The sequence below is a fragment of the Salmo trutta genome, chromosome 17 (assembly GCF_901001165.1).
Source record: "Salmo trutta chromosome 17, fSalTru1.1, whole genome shotgun sequence".
NCBI classification, from domain to species: Eukaryota; Metazoa; Chordata; class Actinopteri; order Salmoniformes; family Salmonidae; genus Salmo; species Salmo trutta.
The window spans coordinates 8,381,523-8,404,533 of NC_042973.1; the positions used below are offsets into that span (position 1 = coordinate 8,381,523).

A 23,011-nucleotide genomic window follows, 5' to 3' on the forward strand; every position below is an offset into this window, starting at 1 on the left:
AGCCTTTACCGTGGGCAGTAAATATTCAGCCGTAAATGTCTATTCACAACGTTAGTTTTCAACTTAGATAGCTCGCAGGTGTTAGTTTACGCCAAGGTTTAGCTAGTAAGAGCAAGATGGAAAGCGAGCAGCAACGTATCTCTACAAGTGGATTCATGTTTGATTGGTGGTATTGTTGTTTTAGTCTGACAACCGGGGTGGGTGGGATTATATATTTTTTTTTCTATGTTTATTGTTGTTTCCTTCCTAAAGAGACACATAGGTCACTTCTGTGTTCAAACCAAAGTTGAAACATTTCCTGACTATTTACATATGAGAGATTTCCATTCGTTACATATTTGAAACCCAACCTATGCTTAATCCACTAAAATATGTCACATTCAACGTAATAGGTCTTAACAGCCCGATTAAAAGGAAAAGAGTCTATAAATACCTTAAGAAATTAAAGGCTGACAATGTGTTTTTACAAGAAACACATCTTACAGCCAGTGAACACAAGAAATTGAGGAGGGAATGGGTAGGACACGTTTTTGCGTCCTCTTTTAACTCCAAAGCAAGAGGAACTTGTCACGTCCTGACCAGTAAAAGGGGTTATTTGTTATTGTAGTTTGGTCAGGACGTGGCAGGGGGTGTTTGTTTTGGGGTTTTTGGGTTATGTTCTATGTTAATCTATTTCTATGTTATCTATGTCTAGGTGGGAAGTGTTTGGGATTGGTCTCTAATTGGAGGCAGCTGTATCTCGTTGCCTCTGATTAGAGACTATATTTAAGTAGGTTTTTTTTTTCTCATTGTGTTTGTGGGGGGTTATTTTCTGTTTAGTGTTACCTGACAGAACTGTTTGGCTGTCGTTCTTGTTTTGTTTAGTGTTCTAAAATAAAGTTAATTATGAGCACTCAACCCGCTGCGCCTTGGTCTATTCCCTTCGACGGCCGTTACCGAACTGCAATTTTGATAAGCAGAGACATCCCCTTCTGCATCAACAACACCATCTCTGATCCCTCAGGCAGGTTTGTTGTGGTGCAGGGCATATGTTTTTAGAGTCTTGGACCCTATTGAATATTTATGTTCCTAACTTCGATAACCATATGTTTATACAGAATGTCTTCCTTCAGGTCGCTCAAGCACCACCAGGATGGCTACTGGTTGGAGGAGATTTTAATTTTTGTTTAGATACAGTTCTTATCTTATTTCTAACAAACCCAGAACACTCCCTCTCTCACTTGCAGATCCTACTACAGTGTTATAGTTCTTTCTCTGGATATAAGGTCAATTTTGATAAAAACGAAATCTTACCGTTGTCTGTCTTTGACCATCATACCATCAAGCACAAGTTTCCTTTTAGATGGTCGCCTATGGGCTTCACATATTTGGGCATAATGGTGGATGGTAATCTGAACAACCTCTATAAACTCAATCTGGCCAGTTTGTTGCAAAAGGTGGAGGGTGACCTGTGTAAATGGATGGACCTGCCTCTCACTCTACTGGGTAGAATCAATGTAATTAAAATGAATGTCCTGCCCAGATTTCTATATTTGTTTCAATCTCTCCCTATCCCTGTTCCCGCAGCATTCCTTTCCTCTCTTGACAAGCTGACCAGACGGTTTATCTGGCACGGCAAAACCCCTAGGGTTGGCCGGGACAAACTGACCCTTGATTACTGTCAAGGGGGCTTAAACCTCCCCAATGTTAGAATGTACTACTGGGCTGCACAGTCTAGGTTTCTGGCTCAGAGGTTTGACAATGGTCCCTCTCCCTCATGGTTGAACATTGAAAAGCTTGAGGTAAATGATGACACTGGGGCAGAATTGTTTTACAAATGGGACAGAAAATCTATAAAAACCATGACAGACAACCCTTTAATCATACATTCTGTCCTGGCATGGTGCAAACTGCATGAGCTGTTCAGACGAGAGGGATTTCTTTCCCCTAAAACCCCTTTATGGAACAATAGATTGATCCCTATGTTTTTCCAGAATAATAACTTTAGACCATGGTCTGATAAGGGGATCACTCTTCTGGAACACTGTTATGAGGAGGGAGTTCTTATGTCTTTTGATCAGCTGAAACAGAAATACCACTTGCCTAACAGGGACTTCTTTAGCTACCTACAACTACGAAACTTTATTAGGGTGACTCTCAAGGGACAATGGAACCTACCTAAGATGTCACCTATTGAACAACTCTGCCACGCAGACCAACCACTGTTCAAGACCATTTCCCGTGTTTACGATGCTCTTATGTCAGGACTAACACTGCCTGAGCTAGATAAACGCCGACTTAGATGGGGAAAAGCTCTGGGTATTGATCTTGATGAGGGTCTATGGAGTGACCTATGCAGGGATGGTGTTACATCCACATTGAACTCCAGATACAGACTGATCCAGTTTAATTTCCTCCATCAGCTCTATATCACCCCATCTAGACTGCACAAGTTCAACCCTGATATCTCCTCCCTGTGTTTTAGATGTGGTTCAGATGAAGGAACATTCCTCCATTCCACTTGGCAGTGTTCAAAACTACACGGTTTCTGGCAGGGGGTATGCGATACCATATCCTCAATTCACGGGGTTGCATTCCCTTTAGACCCGGAGGTCTGTCTACTGGGTAACTTTACTAACACCAATCTTAGGCAAAGCCATACTATAAAGCTAACAGAAATATTGCTACCAATTGCCAAGAAATGTACTGCCTTGAAATGGAAATCGGATTCCTCCCTGCCAGTTGCAATGTGGCTATCGGAAGTTAATAGTTGTATCCCACTGGAGAAAATCACTTACTGCTTGAGGAATAAGTTAGACATTTTACAGAATTTGGCAACCTTTTATTGACTATGGAGAATCTCCCCCCACATCACATTGATTGAATCTCTACATAACCCTTATATAATGTTCACACGTAATGTATAATATGTAGCTTACGGCAGGTGACCATATGATCCAATGTCTCATTATTTTTATTTTACTCTTTATTATGACTTATTTATTGTATGTTTGTATATATATAATTATATATATATTTTTTGTTATGCTCGTCTGTTACTGTCACTTTGTCCTATTGTTGTCTAATATCTTTTCACTTTTGTTTTGAATGTTGTTAATTGGAAAATGCAAAAATAAAACATAAAAAAAGAGAATGAATTCAGAATCATTTAGCTTGTGCGGGACACCAGAAAGAGAGTTAAGTGCGCTTCCCGAAGCCGAGGGCGGTCTGTAGCAGCCGACTACAGTGATGTGGGAGTCCTTATATACGTTCACTTTAACCGCAAGCAATTCAAAAGGTTTTGGTAAACTCGGATTTAACAAAAATTGCAACCCCTCCTCCTTTACTCATCCGATCACCTTCTAAAAACCATGGACCAATCAACAGAAATCGAGTTATTTGACACAGATTTCTTTAGCCAAGTTTCTGATAAAACCATTTTGTCTGCATTTGTCGGTTTGGCCCATATTCTAATCATGTCTAGTTTTGGAAATAGACTTCCCCGTAGCTCAGTTGGTAGAGCATGGTGTTTGCAACACCAGGGTTGTGGGTTCGATTCCCACGGGGGGCCAAGTACAAAGAAAAAATATATATATTATGAAAATGAGATGTATGCATTCACTACTGTAAGTCGCTCTGGATAAGAGCGTCTGCTAAATGACTAAAATGTAAATGTAAAATGTTGGTTACAAGTACCCAAGCAGAGTGGTAAGAGCTGCTTGATTGGCTGGGATGAACATCGACCTTCAAAAATACCAATCCTTTTCCCTCCTCCTGGTGAAGAATAACTCGGCTCTCCTTACCACTGTGGAGGAACTGATAGGCTTCTGTACTGATAGGCTTCTGTACAACTTTTTTAAAAAAAGCACCATTCTGCACTAACTGTAATTTTTACTCAGACATTTGGAACAACACAAATAAATAATCATGTAATTTAAAACTATATAAATATAAAAAATATATACAAATATAAGATTCATAAATATCAAAAGCAGTAACAAAGACAAGTAGAAACAAACTGTTTCTGGGGTCCAGCAAAATTAAGGCAGTTTATACAATTTTAAAAACACTACAATACATTCACAGATTTCACAACACACTGTGCCCTCAGGCCCCTACTACACCACTACCACATATCTACAGTACTAAATCCATGTGTATGTACAGTGTGTATGTTATTGTGTGTGTGTGTGTGTCTGTGCCAATGTTTGTTGTTCCATAAGGTGTTTTTTTAATATTTTTTTTTTTTTAAATGAAATTTTACTGCTTGCATCAGTTACTTGATGTGGAATAGTCATGTAGTCATGGCTCTATGTAGTACTGTGCACCTCCCATAGTCTGTTCTGGACTTGGGGACGGTGAAGACACCTCTTGTGGCATGTCTTGTGGGGTATGCATGGGTGTCCGAGCTGTGTGCCAGTAGTTTAGACAGACAGCTCGGTGCATTCAACATGTCAATACCTCTCATAAATAAAAGTAGTAGGGATTTTGTCCCACTGCTCTTTGCAGATCTTCTCCAAGTCATTAAGGTTGTGTAATGATTTCATTTAGAGAAGTATCGGAGTTCGGCGCAGGACACAGGGATGAGTGCAAACAAAACGTTTTACTCAAAACCATAATACAACTTCTCCCACAGCAATAATATATGGTTGGGAGAAACACCTCCAACAACCACAAAACAGGAAACAATCACGGACAAGACAAACAGGAAAGCCAGAGGGTTAAATAATGAACATAATCAGGGAATATACAGGTGTGTACAATTAAGACAAAACCAAACGAACAGGGAAACATAGATCGGTGGTGACTAGTAAGCCGGTGACGTCGACCGCCGAACGCCGCCCGAACAAGGAGAGGGGCCGACTTTGGCGGAAGTCGTGACAGGTTGAGGCTGACGTTTGGCAAGTCGAACCTTCAGCTCCCTCCACAGATTTTCTATGGGATTAAGGTCTGGAGACTGCCAAGCCACTCCAGGACCTTAATGTGCTTCTTCTTGAGCCACTCCTTTGTTGCCTTGGCTGTGTGTTTTGGGTCATTGTCATGCTGGAATACCCATCCACGACCCATTTTCAATGCCCTGGCTGAGGGAAAGAGGTCTCACCCAAGATTTGACGGTACATGGCCCCGTCCATCGTCCCTTTGATGCGGTGAAGTTGTCCTGTCCCCTTAGCAGAAAAACACCCTCAAAGCATAATGTTTCCACCTCCATGTTTGACGGTGGGGATGGTGTTCTTGGGGTCATAGGCAGCATTCCTCCTCCTACAAACACGGCGAGTTGAGTTGATGCCAAAGAGCTCCATTTTGGTCTCATCTGACCACAACACTTTCACCAGTTGTCCTCTGAATCATTCAGATGTTCATTGGCAAACTTCAGACAGGCTATGTGCTTTCTTGAGCAGGGGGACCTTGCGGGCGCTGCAGGATTTCAGTCCTTCACAGCTTAGTGTGTTACCAATTGTTTTCTTGGTGACTATGGTCCCAGCTGCCTTGAGATCATTGACAAGATTCTCCCGTGTAGTTCTGGGCTGATTCCTCACCGTTCTCATGATCATTGCAACTCCACGAGGTGAGATCTTGCATGGAGCCCCAGGCCGAGGGAGATTGACAGTTCTTTTGTGTTTCTTCCATTTGCGAATAATCGCACCAACTGTTGTCACCTTCTCACCAAGCTGCTTGGCGATGGTCTTGTAGCCCATTCCAGCCTTGTGTAGGTCTACAATCTTGTCCCTGACATCCTTAGAGAGCTCTTTGGTCTTGGCCATGGTGGAGAGTTTGGAATCTGATTGATTGATTGCTTCTGTGGACAGGTGTCTTTTATACAGGTAACAAGCTGAGATTAGGAGCACTCCCTTTAAGAGTGTGCTCCTAATCTCAGCTCGTTACCTGTATTAAAGACACCTGGGAGCCAGAAATCTTTTTGTTTGAAATTCTATGGCAAGACTTGAAAATGGCTGTCTAGCAATGATCAACAACCAACTTGACCGAGCTTGAATAATTAAAAATATTTTTTACATCTATTATTGTACAATCCATTTGCGCAAAGCTCTTAGAGACTTACCCAGAAATACTCACAACTGTAATCACTGTCAAAGGTGATTCTGACATGCATTGAGTCAGGGGTGTGAATACTTATGCAAATGAAATATATATTTCATTTTCAATAAATATGCAAAAATGTCTAAAAACATGTTTTCACTTTGTTGTTATGTTGTATTGCGTGTAGATGGGTGGCTTTTACACAACAAAATGTGGAATAATACAAGGGATATGAATACTTTCTAAAGGCATTCTAGTTAAGTCTGACTGCCAAATAGTGCCAAACAGTGCCAAACAGTGCCAAACAGAGCCAAACAGTGCCAAACTGAGCCAAACAGTGCCAAACAGAGCCAAACAGAGCCAAACCGAGCCAATCAGTGCCAAACCGAGCCAAACCGAGCCAATCAGTGCCACACAGAGCCAAACGGAGCCTATCAGAGCCAAATTGCCTATGCCGCTCGTTCTTTGCTCATCCATATATTTATATTTATATATTCTTATTCCATTCCTTTACTTAGATTTGTGTGTATTAGGTAGTTGTTGTGGAATTGTTAGATTACATGTTTCATATTTAGGTATGAGGCAGCAGGTAGCCTAGTGGTTAGAGCATTGGACCAGTAACCGAAAGGTTGCTAGATTGAATCCCTGTGCTGACAACGTGAAAATCTGTCATTCTGCCGCTGAACAAGGCAGTTAACCCACTGTACCGAGGTCGTCATTGTAAATAAGAATTTGTTCTAAACTGACTTGCCTAGTTAATAATATTTTTATATTGCTGCATTGTCGGAACTAGAAGCGCAAGCATTACGCTACACTCGCAATAACATCTGCTAACCATGTGTATGTGACCAATAAAATGTGATTTGATTTGAATAGAGTCAACTAATGCCACACAGAGCCAAACAGTGCTGTTTACATTATAATACACACAGTGCCAAGTGCACTTACAAATAATCCTGTAATGGGATGAAAAGTATTTGGCCTGTCTTTGAAGCATGTTCTATTTCATCTCTTAGGCTTTGATAATGTCCATAAAAGGACATGAGACATTTGATGGAGGAATTCCTGCTGGGATGATGTGTTCACTTTATATTTCTGATGAAGTTTCTGAATCACCATTTAGACGGAAGAAAACACTACCTCATTTGCAAGGTCGGTGCTAGTGCATGTGAAACACATACATGTATGACTCCAGGATTTCATCGCAGGGACATCTCCATTTCAGGCCTTCTTCCTGAAAGCCACTGGATTGGACTGTTTCCCATTGATAAATACAACACATACTCTACACATTGTGTCATTCTGCTATTAGACCTGACCACCTTTCTCATTCCTTCTGTTATTGCTAGGCTGCACTGTTTCAGGCTATGTAAACAGCCATGCAAATGTTCTTTGGCGTTTTACTGCTACACTTAAACCAAACAAATGTCATCACCATCCACTACATAAATATGAGCAGGTACATTTGAACACAATTCAATCTCAACCAGGATAATTCTGGGAAAGAAAGTAAATTGTATTCCATCCTAAAGCAGAAACCTCATACCTTAACGTATATAGAAGTAGGCCTATCGAGCCGAAGGTTATCCTATCCTCCAGTACTAGTGCAGAAAGTCAATCGAGCAGCAGGAAAAGCTGCATTATACATTAAAGACATCATCAGTACAGACCCTGCCTTTGCAGATTTAAAAATAGACTATTTGAGAAGCTTCAACTCCTCACGTAATCTTCCAGCCACTCACAAAACATATATGCAGATTCCACCACTGGGTCTGGCATTAGTGGAGCTTGTGTATGCTGTATCTGTTTGGTTGCTATGGCTGCCTCTTCCTCCCACGCAGTGTCGCACTGGGAATATTCCTCACATTGAACTTTTCCTCTTCCAGTTAACCTTTCTGGGAAGGGGGTTCCGCTAGCGGAACAACTGGCCTACAGCCAGTGAAATTGCAGGGCACCAAATTTAAACAACAGAAATCTCAAAATTAAAATTCCTCAAACATACAAGTATTATACACCATTTTAAAGATGAACTTCTGGTTAATCCAACCACAGTGTCCAATTTCAAAAAGGCTTTACGGTGAAAGCACACCATATGATTATGTTAGGTCAGCGCCTAGCCACAAAAAAACCATACAGCCATTTTCCAAAGAAGGAGAGGTGTCACAAAAGTCAGAAATAGCGTTAAAATGAATCACTAACCTTTGATGATCTTCATCTGGTGGCACTCCCAGGCCTCCATGTTAGACGATAAATGTTTGTTTTGTTCGATAAAGTTCATCTTTATGTCCAAAAACCTCATTTGAAATTGCCGTGTTATGTTCAGAAATGCATTGTCTCAAACAAACATCCGGTGAAAATGCAGAGAGCCACAACAAATTACAGAAATACTCATCATAAACATTGATATAAGATACAAGTGTTATACATACGATTAAAGATAAACTTCTTGTTAATCCAGCCGCTGTGTCCGATTTCAAAAAGGCTTTACGGTGAAAGCACACCATGCGATTATGTTAGGTCAGCGCCTAGCCACAAAGACCATACAGCCATTTTCCAACCAAGGAGAGGTGTCACAAAAGTCAGAAATAGCATTAAAATTAATCCCTTACCTTTGATGATCTTCATGTGACGGCACTCCCAGATCTCCATGTTAGACAATAAATGTTTGTTTTGTTCGATAAAGTTAATCTTTATGACCAAATACCTCCTTTTTGTTCATGCATTTTGTCCAGTAATCCAAATGCACAAAGCGCGGGCACAAAGTCTAGACGAAAAGTCAAAAAAGTTCCATTTGAGTTCGTAGAAACATGTCCAACGATGTTTCTAATCAATCCTTAGGGTGTTTTTATCATAAATATTCAATAATGTTTCAACCGGACAATACTGTTTTCATTAGAAAGGAAAGGGTACGGAGCTCATGCTCACGGACACGTGCGTGATTAAACTAAAGGCTTTCACCTGGGCCTTCTGCTTAGAGTGCTCTTATTCGCTCCCCTTTCACAATAGAAGCTCGAAACAACTTTTAAAGACTGTTGACATCTAGTGGAAGCCTTAGGAAGTGCAATCTGACTCCACAGACACTGGATATTCGATAGGCATTCACTTGAAAACTACAAACCTCAGAATTCCCACTTCCTGGTTGGATTTTCTCAGGTTTTCGCCAGCCATATGAGTTCTGTTATACTCACAGACATTATGTTAACAGTTGTGGAAACTTTAGAGTGTTTTCTATCCAAATCTACTAATTATATGCATATTCAAGCTTCTGGGCCTGAGTAACAGGCAGTTTACTCTGGGCATGCTTTAATTAGCAATAGAAACAAATTGTAGTATAAAAATACAAATAAAGAGAATTTAATTATTACACTATTACCCTATTGCTAACAAACACAACTAAAACTAAATTGCACAAATCCTAAATCACACAAGTAGAATAACACACTTATAAAGAGAACCTGATTATTGCACTATTGGAACAAGAAACACACAAACTAAATTGCACATCTAATTGCATTAGTACTGTACAAAGTTAGAGGTCCACTATTTGATAGATTCCCCCGCTCCCCCTACCTCGGGCTTCCAGTGGGGAGACCTGAGGTCAACCTACCCCCGCCCCCCTCCCCGTCTCATACTTCTGAGTGGGAGACCTTCCCAGGCAGTAGCCTGCCTAGCTCACAAACTAGAATCAGGGCGCCCACTCCGACAAGGTTAATTGACCCACAGTCCCACACGGTGACATGATATCATTGACATGATGTGCAAACGAGCGATAGAAAACCGATCGCACATCCAAATAGGATATATTCTTTTTTTTTTTTTTTTTTGTGCCGGCGCCCCGTGCCGCCCCCCGGCAAGATGCCGCCCTGGGCGGCTGCCCATGTCGCCAATACCTAAATACCTAAATCCGCCACTGGTTTGAAGTGTTGACAATAGCAACCTCTTCCCTGAAAGCTTTCATGGTGACATTTTCATTTCTATAATTGTTACTGTAATTTTAGAGCCTGAACATAAATCATTTCCTTTCAAGTGAAGAGTCCGCTTCCCTTAAAAACATGCCATTATTAGTACAGCAGAGAGTGACAATAATTTGTAGCTGTAGTAAAAAAATGAAGTTTCAGTGACGTCTTTGAAGGGTCTGAGACAAATGGGTTGTCTTGGTGAGGGAACTATATCGATGCTGTGTTTCTAGTGGGCTCCTCCAAATGGGTTGTCTTGGTGAGGGAACTATATCGATGCTGTGTTTCTAGTGGGCTCCTCCTATTGAAACTTCTCACAGTGTGAAATGTCATGGTGTTTAGGAGTTGCTCCTTTGTTTCTTTTTGTTTGTGGATTATGTTTGTTTGTCTGTGGAATGCAAAAATATGTTGACTATGTTGACTTTTTGTCTGTATTCTGTTTGGGGCCAATTCAGAGTAACCCACTCCTAAATGGAACTCAATCCCTTTTTATGCACTTTTCTCTCCTTGAACATGAGGTTTCAGCCAGCTATTCGTTCGGGGTGGAGATCACTGAAATGGAGGTGTGTCTACAGATATGCCGCATTCTGACCTTGACTTAATTCCCTCATAATTCCACCACCTTTATGCACGATGAAACGATCAAAAAGGTGGAACAAGATGAGCAACCTGTCGGTTTCAAGTGGAACAACATCTAACATCTACTTTTCCCGATACAAATAACACCGTTCTCCAAATAACGCCATTCTCCATGCACTGCAATTTACAAATGAATAAGAGGTATTGATAAGAGGTATTGATAAGAGCTGGGGAAATGAGTAAGCCGTTTCGATAAGAGGATTGTAAATATATACATCTATTAGATCTATTTGGACTTTTTATCTGGAGACAAATGTGAAACCAGGGCAGAAGACTGAAGCATTTCCACACAACTTTCCCACAGTGACGTCTTCTGCCATTATGCAGAATTGAAATTGTATGGCATTTTAACTTGAAGGGGTTAAATTTGGAGACAAGCCAAACGGGTCCATGTGAGCATGTGATGACAATACAAAGCATTGCACAATGACAGTCACGCCAAATGTAAACTTTGGGCACTCTCTAATGTTTTAATTGTACAGTATACAGTATGTTTCCTTTTCTCACGTTTCTAAATTAAGCCTGTAACACAACAAAATGTGGAAAAAGGCAAAGGGTTGAATAGTTTCTGAAGGCACTGTACTTCAGGCACTAGCGGTTCTGGGGGGGGGGGGGGGGAAGTGCCCCTGTGACAACAATTTTGGACCCCCTTGTGGCCCCCCTAAATGTGCAGTATGAAATCATTTTTACATAACACATTTTTGCTATCGTTCTTTTTTTACATCCGTTATTAGACAGTGGCAACAATGATGATTATGAACAAGGTCTTTTGCCTGCTAATGCCTGCAATGCAGTGAAGAAAACGATATGACAACAATAACGTCTAATGTAACTGGCCCCTCTAACAGTACAACTGGCCCCAGCTCGCCCCCCCCCCCAGTTGAAATGGTCCAGAACCACCACTGCTTCAGGTTGTTAGTAGCACTGTAAATATACACTCACACTAGAGACAACACTCAAATGCAGTTACTATTATTCTCACACAGCAAGAGCAGGGGAGGGAAAAGAGAGAGTACGCTGAGAGAAGGAGAGAAAGGAGAGAGTGTACAGTAAGAGAGGGAGAGAAAGGAGAGAGTGTACGCTGAGAGAGGGAGAGAAAGGAGAGTGTACGCTGAGAGAGGGAGAGAAAAGAGAGAGTGTACGCTGAGAGAGGGAGAGAAAAGAGAGAGTGTACACAGAGAGGGAGAGAAAGGAGAGAGTGTATGCAGAGAGAAGCAGAGAAAGGAGAGAGTACGCCGAGAGAAGCAAAGAAAGGAGAGAGTACACTGAGAGAGGGAGAGAAAGGAGAGAGTACGCTGAGAGAGGGAGAGAAAGGAGAGTGTACGCTGAGAGAGGGAGAGAAAAGAGAGTGTACACAGAGAGGGAGAAAAAGGAGAGAGTGTACAGAGAGAAGCAGAGAAAGGAGAGAGTATGCTGAGAGAGAGAGAGAAAGGGGAGTGTACGCTGAGAGAGGGAGAGAAAGGAGAGAGTACGCTGAGAGAGAGAGAGAAAGGGGAGTGTACGCTGAGAGAGGGAGAGAAAAGAGAGTGTACACAGAGAGGGAGAAAAAGGAGAGAGTGTATGCAGAGAGAAGCAGAGAAAGGAGAGAGTACGCTGAGAGAGAGAGAGAAAGGGGAGTGTACGCTGAGAGAGGGAGAGAAAAGAGAGTGTACACAGAGAGGGAGAAAAAGGAGAGAGTGTACAGAGAGAAGCAGAGAAAGGAGAGAGTATGCTGAGAGAAAGAGAGAAAGGAGAGAGTGTATGCAGAGAGAAGCAGAGAAAGGAGAGAGTATGCTGAGAGAAAGAGAGAAAGGGGAGTGTACGCCAAGAGTGAGAAAAAGCCTCAGTCTATTGAGAGGTGTTGAGGGGAGAAATTTAAAATGAGAGTGTAGCCAAAGAAAGTTAGCAAGAAAGAAACAACTGCAGAGGCAGAGAAATATAGAGAGGGAACGAGAGCTAGAGAGAGAGAGGGAATGTTACCGATGGCCCTCTCTCTCTAACATGATCCAACTTTAATGGGAGCCATCAGTCAGTGGCGTCACTGAGCCTGGACACAGACAGAGGAAGGAGGGAGGAGAGGAGAGAGGGAGGGAGGGAAAGAAGGAGGAAGAGACAGATTGATGCAGCAAGCCTCAGCAAGGATACATACATAGTACTGAAGATACATATTCATTTTATTGCCCTTGACTGCTGGGAGACAGACAAACTGGTCTGTTAAGGATCGGACCCTTCATCTCAATTTCAGCCTAAAATGACATTCCCAAATCTAACTGCCTGTAGCTCAGGACCTGAAGCAAGGATATGCATATTCCTGATACTCTTTGAAAGGAAACACTTAGAATTTGTGGAGATGTGAAATTAATGTGGTTAAAGATTTTTTTAAATAAATAAAATAAAATTAAACGCAAAAGAAAGGCCATAAAATGACCTAGAATGCTGAGTGTAATTTAGATGTTGTCCACAAGAGGGCAGTAGTGTGTGTGCAAAGTCCCAGACTGATACTTTCTCCCTGGTGTCTCCCTGGAGTCCCTCACGAGTTTGCCGAAATGTACCCAAGTGGCCGAATTGGAAATTGATACATTTCCAAGTACATAACTATAGAGATCATACAAAAATGCTATGGTAATAAAACATTTAAAGTTTACACACTCCCAGGAATGTAAAAATGTAAATATGATGGATCATTAGCATCCCAACATAAAAGGTTTTAACCTTCACACCTCTAGTTATCATCGTCGTGTGTGTATATGGCAGGGAAGTCAGGCGCAGGAGAAACCTACTTGGTATTACTGGAGTTGTTTTAATAAAATAATAAACAAACAACAAACTCCAAAACCAAAATGTACATAAAATAACATGGGCAACAATACCAGTAGCTCACTACCACAAAATAACATACAAACAATCTCGGACAAGGACATGAGGGGAAACAGAGGGTTAAATAAACAACAGGTAATGAATGGGATTGGAACCAGGTGTGTGTGAAAACAAGACAAAACCAATGGATAATGAAAAATGGATCAGTGATGGCTAGAAGACCGGTGACGTCGACCGCCGAGCACCACTCAAACAAGGAGGGGCATCGACTTCGGCAGAGGTCGTGACACTAGTTGGCCGGGCGGGGTTGGGTATGGAGCCAGAGACAGCAAACAGGTCAGACTGGAGAAGCCAGTTCCTATATTTGAATGAGTGGGGGTATGTAGGACCTAAATGTAGTTTCTTTGAAGTTTGCTCCCACAGGTCATGTTACTCTTTACCACTATTGAGGATAAAAAAATGTGGTTACAACTCAAGTTAATATTACTTATTTTATTTAACCTTTATTTTAGCAGGGGGTGAGCCCTGCATCAATACATGAAATACACAACACATATCTATAAACATATATATTATATAGAGTATCGGGAACACAATCACTATAATGAAATATGTGGATCAATAGGCATTAAGACACATATATTATACTAATATATTGTATGCCTCAGGTGTATATATTATATATATATACTGTACCAGTCAAATGTTCGGACACACCTACTCATTCAAGAGTTTTTCTTTATTTTTACTATTTTCTACATTGTAGAATAATAGTAAAGACATCAGACTATGACACAACACATATGGAATCATGGAGTAACCAAAAAAGTGTTAACCTGTTTGGGATAGGGGGCAGTATTGAGAATTTTGGAAAAAATATGTGCCCATTTTTAACTGCCTCCTACACCAACTCAGAAGCTAGAATATGCATATTTTTGTTCAGGTTTGGATAGAAAACACCCTAAAGTTTCTAAAACTGTTTGAATGGTGTCTGTGAGTATAACAGAACTCCTATGGCAGGCAAAAATCTGAGTAGGTTTCATGCAGGAAGTGGCCTGTCTGACAAGGAGTCGTTCTTCTTGCCTCTGTTTATTGAAGAGTAAGGATCTTAGCTGTAACGTGACAATTCCTAGGGCTCCAATAGGCTCTCAGAGCTCGGGAAAAACAGGAATGATGACGAGGGAGCCTCAGGCTGAAACAGATTATCGCCTCTTCCAAGTGTCCCATTAGGTGACAATGGAATGGGGCGCGTGCGCGATTCGCCCCCGTGGAGAAATTTCATTCGGCTGTTTAGCTTATTGCAGATTCCCGGTCGGAATATTATCGCTTTTCTACGAGATAAATGGCATAAAAATTGATTTTAAACAGCGGTTGACATGCTTCGAAGTACGGTAATGGAATATTTAGACATTTTTTGTCACGTCATGCGCCATGCTCGTGACCGTGATTTAGTATTCTGATAGTGTCTAGAACGCACGAACAAAACGTCGTTGATGGAACATAACGATGGATTATTTGGGACCAAACCTACATTTGTTATTGAAGTAGAAGTCCTGGGAGTGCATTCTGACGAAGAACAGGAATGGTAAGTAATGTGATTTTGGTGAAGGCTAATCTTGCCGGGTGTCTAAATAGCTAGCCCGTGATGGCTGGGCTATGTACTTAGAATATTGCAAAATGTGCTTCATCCGAAAAGCTATTTTAAAATCGGACATATCGAGTGCATAGAGGAGTAATGTATCTATAATTCTTAAAATAATTGTTATGCTTTTTGTGAAAATCCAGTGGCTGTTACGCAGGTGGGACGAATTCGTCCCACCTGCGCCAGAGAGGTTAAACAAATCAAAATGTATTTTATATTTGAGATTCTTCAAAGTAACCACCCTTTGCCTTATGGAGATCTTTGCACAATCTTGGTATTTTCTCAACCAGCTTCATGAGGTTGTCACCTGGAATGAATTTCAATTAACAGGTGTGCCTTTGTGGAATTTCTTTCCTTCTTAATGTGTTTGAGCCTATCAGTTGTGTTATGACAAGGTAGGAGTAGTATTCAGAAGATAGCCCTATTTGGTAAAAGACCAAGTTTATATTATGGCAAGAACAGCTCACATAAGCAAAGAGAAACAATAGTTCATCATTACTTCAAGACATGAAGGTCAGTCAATACGGAACATTTTGAACTTTGAAAGTTTCTTCAAGTGCAGTTGCAAAAACCATCAAGCGCTATGATGAAACCGGCACTCATAAGGACCGCCACAGGAAAGGAAGACCCAGAGTTACTTCTGCTGCAGAGGATAAATAAATTAAATAACTGAACCTCAGATTGCAGCCCAAATAAATGCTTCACAGAGTTCAAGTAACAGACACATCTCAACATCAACTGTTCAGAGGAGACTGTGTGAATCAGGTCTTCATGGTCGAATTGCTGTAAAGAAACAACTACTAAAGGATACCATTAAGAAGAAGAGACTTGTTTGGGCCAAGAAACACGAGCAATGGACATTAGACCTGTAGAAATGTGTCCTTTGGTCTGGAGTTCAAATTGGAGAATTTTGGTCTTTGTGAGACGCAGTGTGGGTGAACGGATTATCTCCGCATGTGTATTTCCCACTGTAAAGCATGGAGGAGGTGTTATGGTTTGGGGGTGCTTTGCTGGTGACACTGTCTGTGATTTATTTAGAATTCAAGGCACACTTAACCAGCATGGCTACCACAGCATTCTGCAGCGATATGCCATCCCATCTGGTTTGCGCTTAGTGGCACTATCATTTGTTTTTCAACAGGACAATGACCCAACACACCTCCAGGCTGTTTAAGGGCTATTTGACCAAGAAGGAGAGTGATGGAGTGCTGCATCAGATGACCTGGCCTCCGCAATCACCGACCTTAACCATATTGAGATGGTTTGGGATGAGTTGGACCGCAGAGTGAAGGAAAAGCAGCCAACAAGTGCTCAGCATATGTGGGAACTCCTTTAAGACTGTTGGAAAAGCATTCCAGGTGAAGCTGGTTGAGAGAATGCCAAGAGTGTGCAATGCTGTCATCAAGGCAAAGGCTGGCTGCTTTGAATAATCTAAAATCTAAAATACATTTTGATTTGTTTAACACTTTTTTGGTGTTAAAAATGACTTGTGTCATGCGCAAAGTAGATGTCCTAACCGACTTGCCGACTTGCTAAAACTATAGTTTGTTAACCAGAAATGTATGGATTGGTTGAAAAACGAGTTTTAATGATTCCAATCTAGGTGTATGTAAACTTCCGACTTCAACTGTATATAGAAATCAAAGACAAATATCTTAAATGAATATGCAACCATTTAAACAACTGGATTAGCATGAGAAGAAAACGTTATTTTTAGATCAGGAAGTAAAATATGTTTTATCTTCTCCTTCCAATCTTTCACACGCGCAGGACTCCTCGTGTCACTCTCCCGGTCAATTTCTGCAGTAATCTCATCCAAATGTGTATACTTGAAGTTCGATTTAGCGTTTATACTCTTAGTAGCCATGTTGTACTTTTTTAAGTTTTGAGAAATGTTTGTAGAAGAAAACGAGCACCTTGCACAACGTAAACTCCCCTGTGTCCTGTTGATTTTCAATGGACAATGAATTGTGTTGCGCACAGCCATAGGACAATGGCAGATACTCCTACAAAAGGCCATCGCTTTACTCATGTAAAGCCCAGCTCATTGGCTATCTAGCTAGCTATGTTTTGAAACGATAGTTGGTCATTGGACAAAGAGATTGCCAATCAAGTGAACACCACCTGTCTCATTGGTGCGTAATGATGTCTGTCCTTCGTGGGCTAATAGACGTGTTGTGTAGCCAATATGTAATGTAGAATGATGAAACAATGTTTGGATTCCTTCTAGAGTGTCTGAGGATTGCACAGAAACCAAACTTGACCGGGTGAAACAAAGTTTAGATTTCATAGATTGTTTTGTTTTAAGTTGAAAGAGTTGGAATTCATGCGAAACACTGTACAAAACATGGATCATGTTAGGATATAGAAATTGATTTTATCAAACGAAACTATGCTACATTTTATCTCTGTGACCCTCAGGATGACAAATCGGAGCAAGATTTCTTAATGTAAGTACATTATATACTGTCAGAGGTGAATGTGTCAAACCAGTTGCCTTGATTAAAGTGTTTTGTTGTTGTGCACTCTCCTCAAACAATAGCATGGCATTTTTCGCTGTAATAGCTACTGTAAATTGGACACTACAGTTAGATTAACAACCATTTAAGCTTTCTGACCATATAAGACATGTCTATGTTGGCTTTTGTTTACAATGCCATTCTAGTCAAATATCGCATATTGAGCAGCAGAGGTGGGATCAAGTCATTGTTTTTCAAGTCACAAGTAAGTCTCCAGTCTTAGCACTCAAGTCCCAAGTCAGGTCCCAAGTCAAGACAGGCAAGTCCGAGTCAAGTCTCAAGTCAAGACCAACAAGTCTCAAGTCAAGTCTCAAGTCCTAAACTTTGAGTCCTAAACAAGTCATAATGTGCTCTTCACCAAATGTAATACCATTTCATATTTTTAACAAGAGTAATAGTTAGTATATTACATTTACGCAAATCATGAATGCTTTTAAAAATATATTTCTTACTTTGCAAATAAACTTGATATTTTCATGGAAATACATGGGAAGCCATAAGCAAGACCCCTCCCAATAGAGATCGACTATCGAGGATCGCTATAGGGCGCAATCGGGCGATGTAGGCTTGTACACAATCGCCCAACCTTAACACACACACACACACTGTGTGTGTGGTTACAGTAGGCTAACATATGTCAATGGCTTTAGGAACAGCAGTAACATCATGCAGGATTTAGACTACCAACTGCCTAGCCAGTTGCAGCTCAATCCTGGGTGCAATGATCACGTTCCCGCACTGACTGACTGTGTGGAGGCTCATTGATTTAACGTTACGTTAGCCAACATGCTACACTAGCAAAGTTATGAATGATATAGCTGTCGGCTATATTAGCCACGATTTAACATTCTTGTGCAGCTTCAAATGTCGAACAAAGTTGGAAGTTGTTGCGCCTCAGTCTGTCATTTTCTTCCCGCATGTTTTGCAAGTTGCAGTCAATTTTTTTGGTTGATACAGCGTAGTCTTTATATCCGAAAATAATAATTTTGGGGTATCATCTATCCAATGGCTCCATCTGAATTCACACTCCGACGTTCCTCTGGCTGCTGTCCGATTCAAACTGTAATCCGTTAAATGAAGAGTTGATGCGCTGCACACTTTTTTTAATAGCATCATTTTTAATATTTGGGCTTCGGGAGGGTATCAAGTCAGTTCAAGTCAAAATTCTCAAGTCCAAGTTAAGTCACGAAACATTGGTGTTAAAGTCAAAGTCGAGTTGCAAGTCATCATATTTGTGACTCGAGTCTGACTCGAGTCCAAGTCATGTGACTCGAGTCCACACCTCTGTTGAGCCGCAACTGTCCCGATTTCGGGACACTGATGCAGAGAGAAAGGGAACGAGAGCTAGAAAGAGAGCGAGTTAACGGTGGCCCTCTTCCTCTCTCTCGAACATGATCCAACTTTAATGGGAGCCATAAGTCAGAGGCGTCGCCGATCCTGGACACATACAGAGGAAAGAGGGAAGAGTGGAGAGAGGGAGGGAGAGAAGGAGGGAGGAAGAGACAGTTTGATGCAGCATGCAGCAGCAAGGATACATACTGTAAACAGTACTGACATGGAGTAGATGCAGATTCATTTTGCTAGGAGACAAACAAACTGCTCTAACCCTTGACTGCTGGGAGACAAACTGCTCTTCCCCTTGACTGCTGGGAGACAGACAAACTGCTCTAACCCTTGACTGCTGGGAGACAGACAAACTGCTCTTCCCCTTGACTGCTGGGAGACAGACAAACTGCTCTTCCCCTTGACTGCTAGGAGACAGAAACTGCTCTTCCCCTTGGCTGCTGGGAGACAGAAACTGCTCTCCCCTTGACTGCTGGGAGACAGACAAACTGCTCTTCCCCTTGACTGCTGGGAGACAAACTGCTCTCCCCTTGACTGCTGGGAGACAGACAAACTGCTCTAACCCTTGACTGCTGGGAGACAGACAAACTGCTCTAACCCTTGACTGCTGGGAGACAGACAAACTGCTCTTCCCCTTGACTGCTGGGAGACAGACAAACTGCTCTTCCCCTTGACTGCTGGGAGACAGACAAACTGCTCTTCCCCTTGACTGCTGGGAGACAAACTGCTCTCCCCTTTGACTGCTGGGAGACAAACTGCTCTCCCCTTGACTGCTGGGAGACAGACAAACTGCTCTTCCCCTTGACTGCTGGGAGACAAACAAACTGCTCTTCCCCTTGACTGCTGGGAGACAAACTGCTCTCCCCTTTGACTGCTGGGAGACAAACTGCTCTCCCCTTTGACTGCTGGGAGACAGACAAACTGCTCTTCCCCATGACTGCTGGGAGACAAACAAACTGCTCTTCCCCTTGACTGCTGGGAGACAGACAAACTGCTCTAACCCTTGACTGCTGGGAGACAGACAAACTGCTCTAACCCTTGACTGCTGGGAGACAGACAAACTGCTCTCCCCTTTGACTGCTGGGAGACAAACTGCTCTCCCCTTTGACTGCTGGGAGACAGACAAACTGCTCTTCCCCTTGACTGCTGGGAGACAAACTGCTCTCCCCTTTGACTGCTGGGAGACAGACAAACTGCTCTTCCCCTTGACTGCTGGGAGACAGACAAACTGCTCTTCCCCTTGACTGCTGGGAGACAGACAAACTGCTCTTCCCCTTGACTGCTGGGAGACAAACTGCTCTCCCCTTTGACTGCTGGGAGACAGACAAACTGCTCTCCCCTTGACTGCTGGGAGACAGACAAACTGCTCTCCCCTTTGACTGCTGGGAGACAAACTGCTCTCCCCTTTGACTGCTGGGAGACAAACTGCTCTTCCCCTTGACTGCTGGGAGACAGACAAACTGCTCTTCCCCTTGACTGCTGGGAGACAGACACACTGCTCTCCCCTTTGACTGCTGGGAGGCAGACAAACTGCTCTCCCCTTTGACTGCTGGGAGACAGACAAACTGCTCTCCCCTTGACTGCTGGGAGACAAACTGCTCTTCCCCTTGACTGATGGGAGACAGACAAACTGCTCTCCCCTTGACTGCTAGGAGACAAAAGGCTCTTCCCCTTGACTGCTGGGAGACAGACAAACTGCTCTTCCCCTTGACTGCTGGGAGACAGACAAACTGCTCTAACCCTTGACTGCTGGGTGTCGTAGGGTGTAGACCAAAACGCAGCGGGACTATGTACACTCATCTTCTTTTATTTAGGACAAAGAAGGAAAAACAAAACAAACACGTATACAAAAACACACCGCCGATTAACAGTCCTGTAAGGCATGAAGCTATACACGGAAACAATCTCCCACAAAATCACATGACAAACACACTCCTAAATATAGGACCTTCAATCAGAGGCAACGATAGACAGCTGCCTCCAATTGAAGGCCCCAATCCCCATTACCAAAACATAGAAATACAAACACCTAGACAGAACATAGAAATAAACTAACATAGAACGATAACCCAAAAACCCCAGAATACATAAATCAAATACCCCTCTACATACACAACCACCCCGAACCATTTAAACCAAATACCCCCTCTACATGAACACATACACAAACACACCCTGAACCACATAAAACAAATACCCCCTGCCACGTCCTGACCAAACTATAAGAACAAATAACCCCTTTACTGGTCAGGACGTGACACTGGGAGACAGACAAACTGCTCTTCCCCTTAACTGCTGGGAGACACTTAAACGCAGCTCTCAGCAAGCCCCTCAAAAGGAGTTCCATAAGTAACCACAATGATGGATGCAGATAAAAAAAAAAAAATACAATTATGAACGCAACATGCAACAATTTCAACAATTTTAGTGAGTTACAGTTCATATAAGACAATTAGTCAATTGAAATAAATTCATTAGGACCTAATCTGTGGATTTCACATTAATGGGCAGGGGTGCAGCCACTGGGGAGCCAGGCCCAGCCAGTCAGAATGAGTTTTTCCACACAAAAATACTTTATTACAGCTGTCTGGGTGGCAGGTCTCAGATGATCCAGATCCAGAAGCCAGATGTGGAGGTCCTGGGCTGGCGTGGTTACACATGGTCTGCGGTTGTGAGGCCTGTTGGACGTACTGCCAAATTCTCTAAAACGACATTGGAGGCGGCTTGTGGTAGAGAAATTAACATTACATTCTTTGCCAATAGCTCCACAGCACAAGGTGCACCTGTGTAATGATCATGCTGTTTAATCAGCTTCTTGATATGCCACACCTGTCAGGTGGATGGATTATCTTGGCAGGCTGTATCACATCCGGACGGAATTGGGAGTCCAATAGGGCGGAGCACAATTGGCCCAGCGTCGTCCGGGTTTGACCCGAGTAGGCCGTCATTGTAAATAAGAATTTGTTCTTAACTGACTTGCCTAGTTAAATAAAGGTAAAAATGTTCTAAAATAAATAAATAAATTGTGCACAAAATTTGAGTGAAATAAGCTTTTTGTGAGTATGGAAGATTTCTGCAATCTTTGATTTCAGCTCATGAAACATGGGACCAACACTTTACATGTGGAGTTTGTATTTATGATCAGTATAGATACGTAGCCATACATTCAATGAAAGTTTCTGACTACAGACTATTTATCAATTAATGCAACGGTGATGGTCTATCGTAAGGCACTGTACAATAATGTCTTTAAATGTGTATTTTCTTACATAATGCGTCTTCATTCTTTGCAGACTAACATAACTAAATCTGATTTACCATTTGTTCACTAAGAAATGATGTAAATATCATCGGGGTTTCAACAGTACCGCTGTGAATCTATGACAAAATAATACAATTCACAATTCTATTCTACAGTGTATCCAGGAGATGGCAGCAAAGCCATGTGGATGCGAGAGAGAGCTATTCTCATGATAAAGGCCACTGCTGTCTCCTTACTGATGTTTCTGATGCATGAGAGATCTAGTGAGAGATAGCTAATCGCTTGCTTCTCATATTAAACATTATGTGGGAACCAGATAACACGTAAAACTACCAAGATATAAAATAAATGCCCTCTAACATTAGGTGATTTCAAGCCACAAAACATTTTAAGCATATCATCCGACAGCGATCTATTTTACTTTAGGATTGTCTCTCCACAGTCTCAGTCTATAGGAGTAATATGATTATGTGGATCTGTTAGAGAACATGCACAGTATGAGACAATTTATCACATGTGGCCTATGGAATAAAAGTTAACAACCCATGCCTCATGATAAGGGCTCCCGAGTGCTACAGCGGTTTAAGGCACTGCATCTCAGTGCAAGAGGTGTCACTACAGTCCCTTGTTTGATTCCAGGCTGTATCACATCCAGCCATGATTGAGAGTCCCATAGGGCGGCACACAATTGGCCCAGTGCCGTCCGGGTTTGGCCGGGGTAGGCTGTCATTGTAAATAAGAATTTGTTCTTAACTGACTTGCCTAGTTAAATAAAGCTTAAATTAAAAAAAAGGACAGTCACACCCTACATCAAACTGACATATCCTTGAGCTATAGA

The 23,011-nt window shown here is 42.0% G+C and overlaps 1 protein-coding gene across 1 annotated transcript in view; it reads right to left on the reverse strand.

Moving 5' to 3' along the window:
* Positions 1 to 18,986: 18,986 nt before the first annotated feature.
* Positions 18,987 to 23,011, reverse strand: part of LOC115151250 (receptor-type tyrosine-protein phosphatase S-like) — a 394,494-nt gene continuing 390,469 nt past the window's right edge. The window contains exon 32 of the mRNA XM_029695206.1: positions 18,987 to 19,004. Within this exon, the coding sequence (XP_029551066.1) occupies positions 18,987 to 19,004 (18 nt within the window). The remainder of the gene's footprint in view (positions 19,005 to 23,011) is intronic.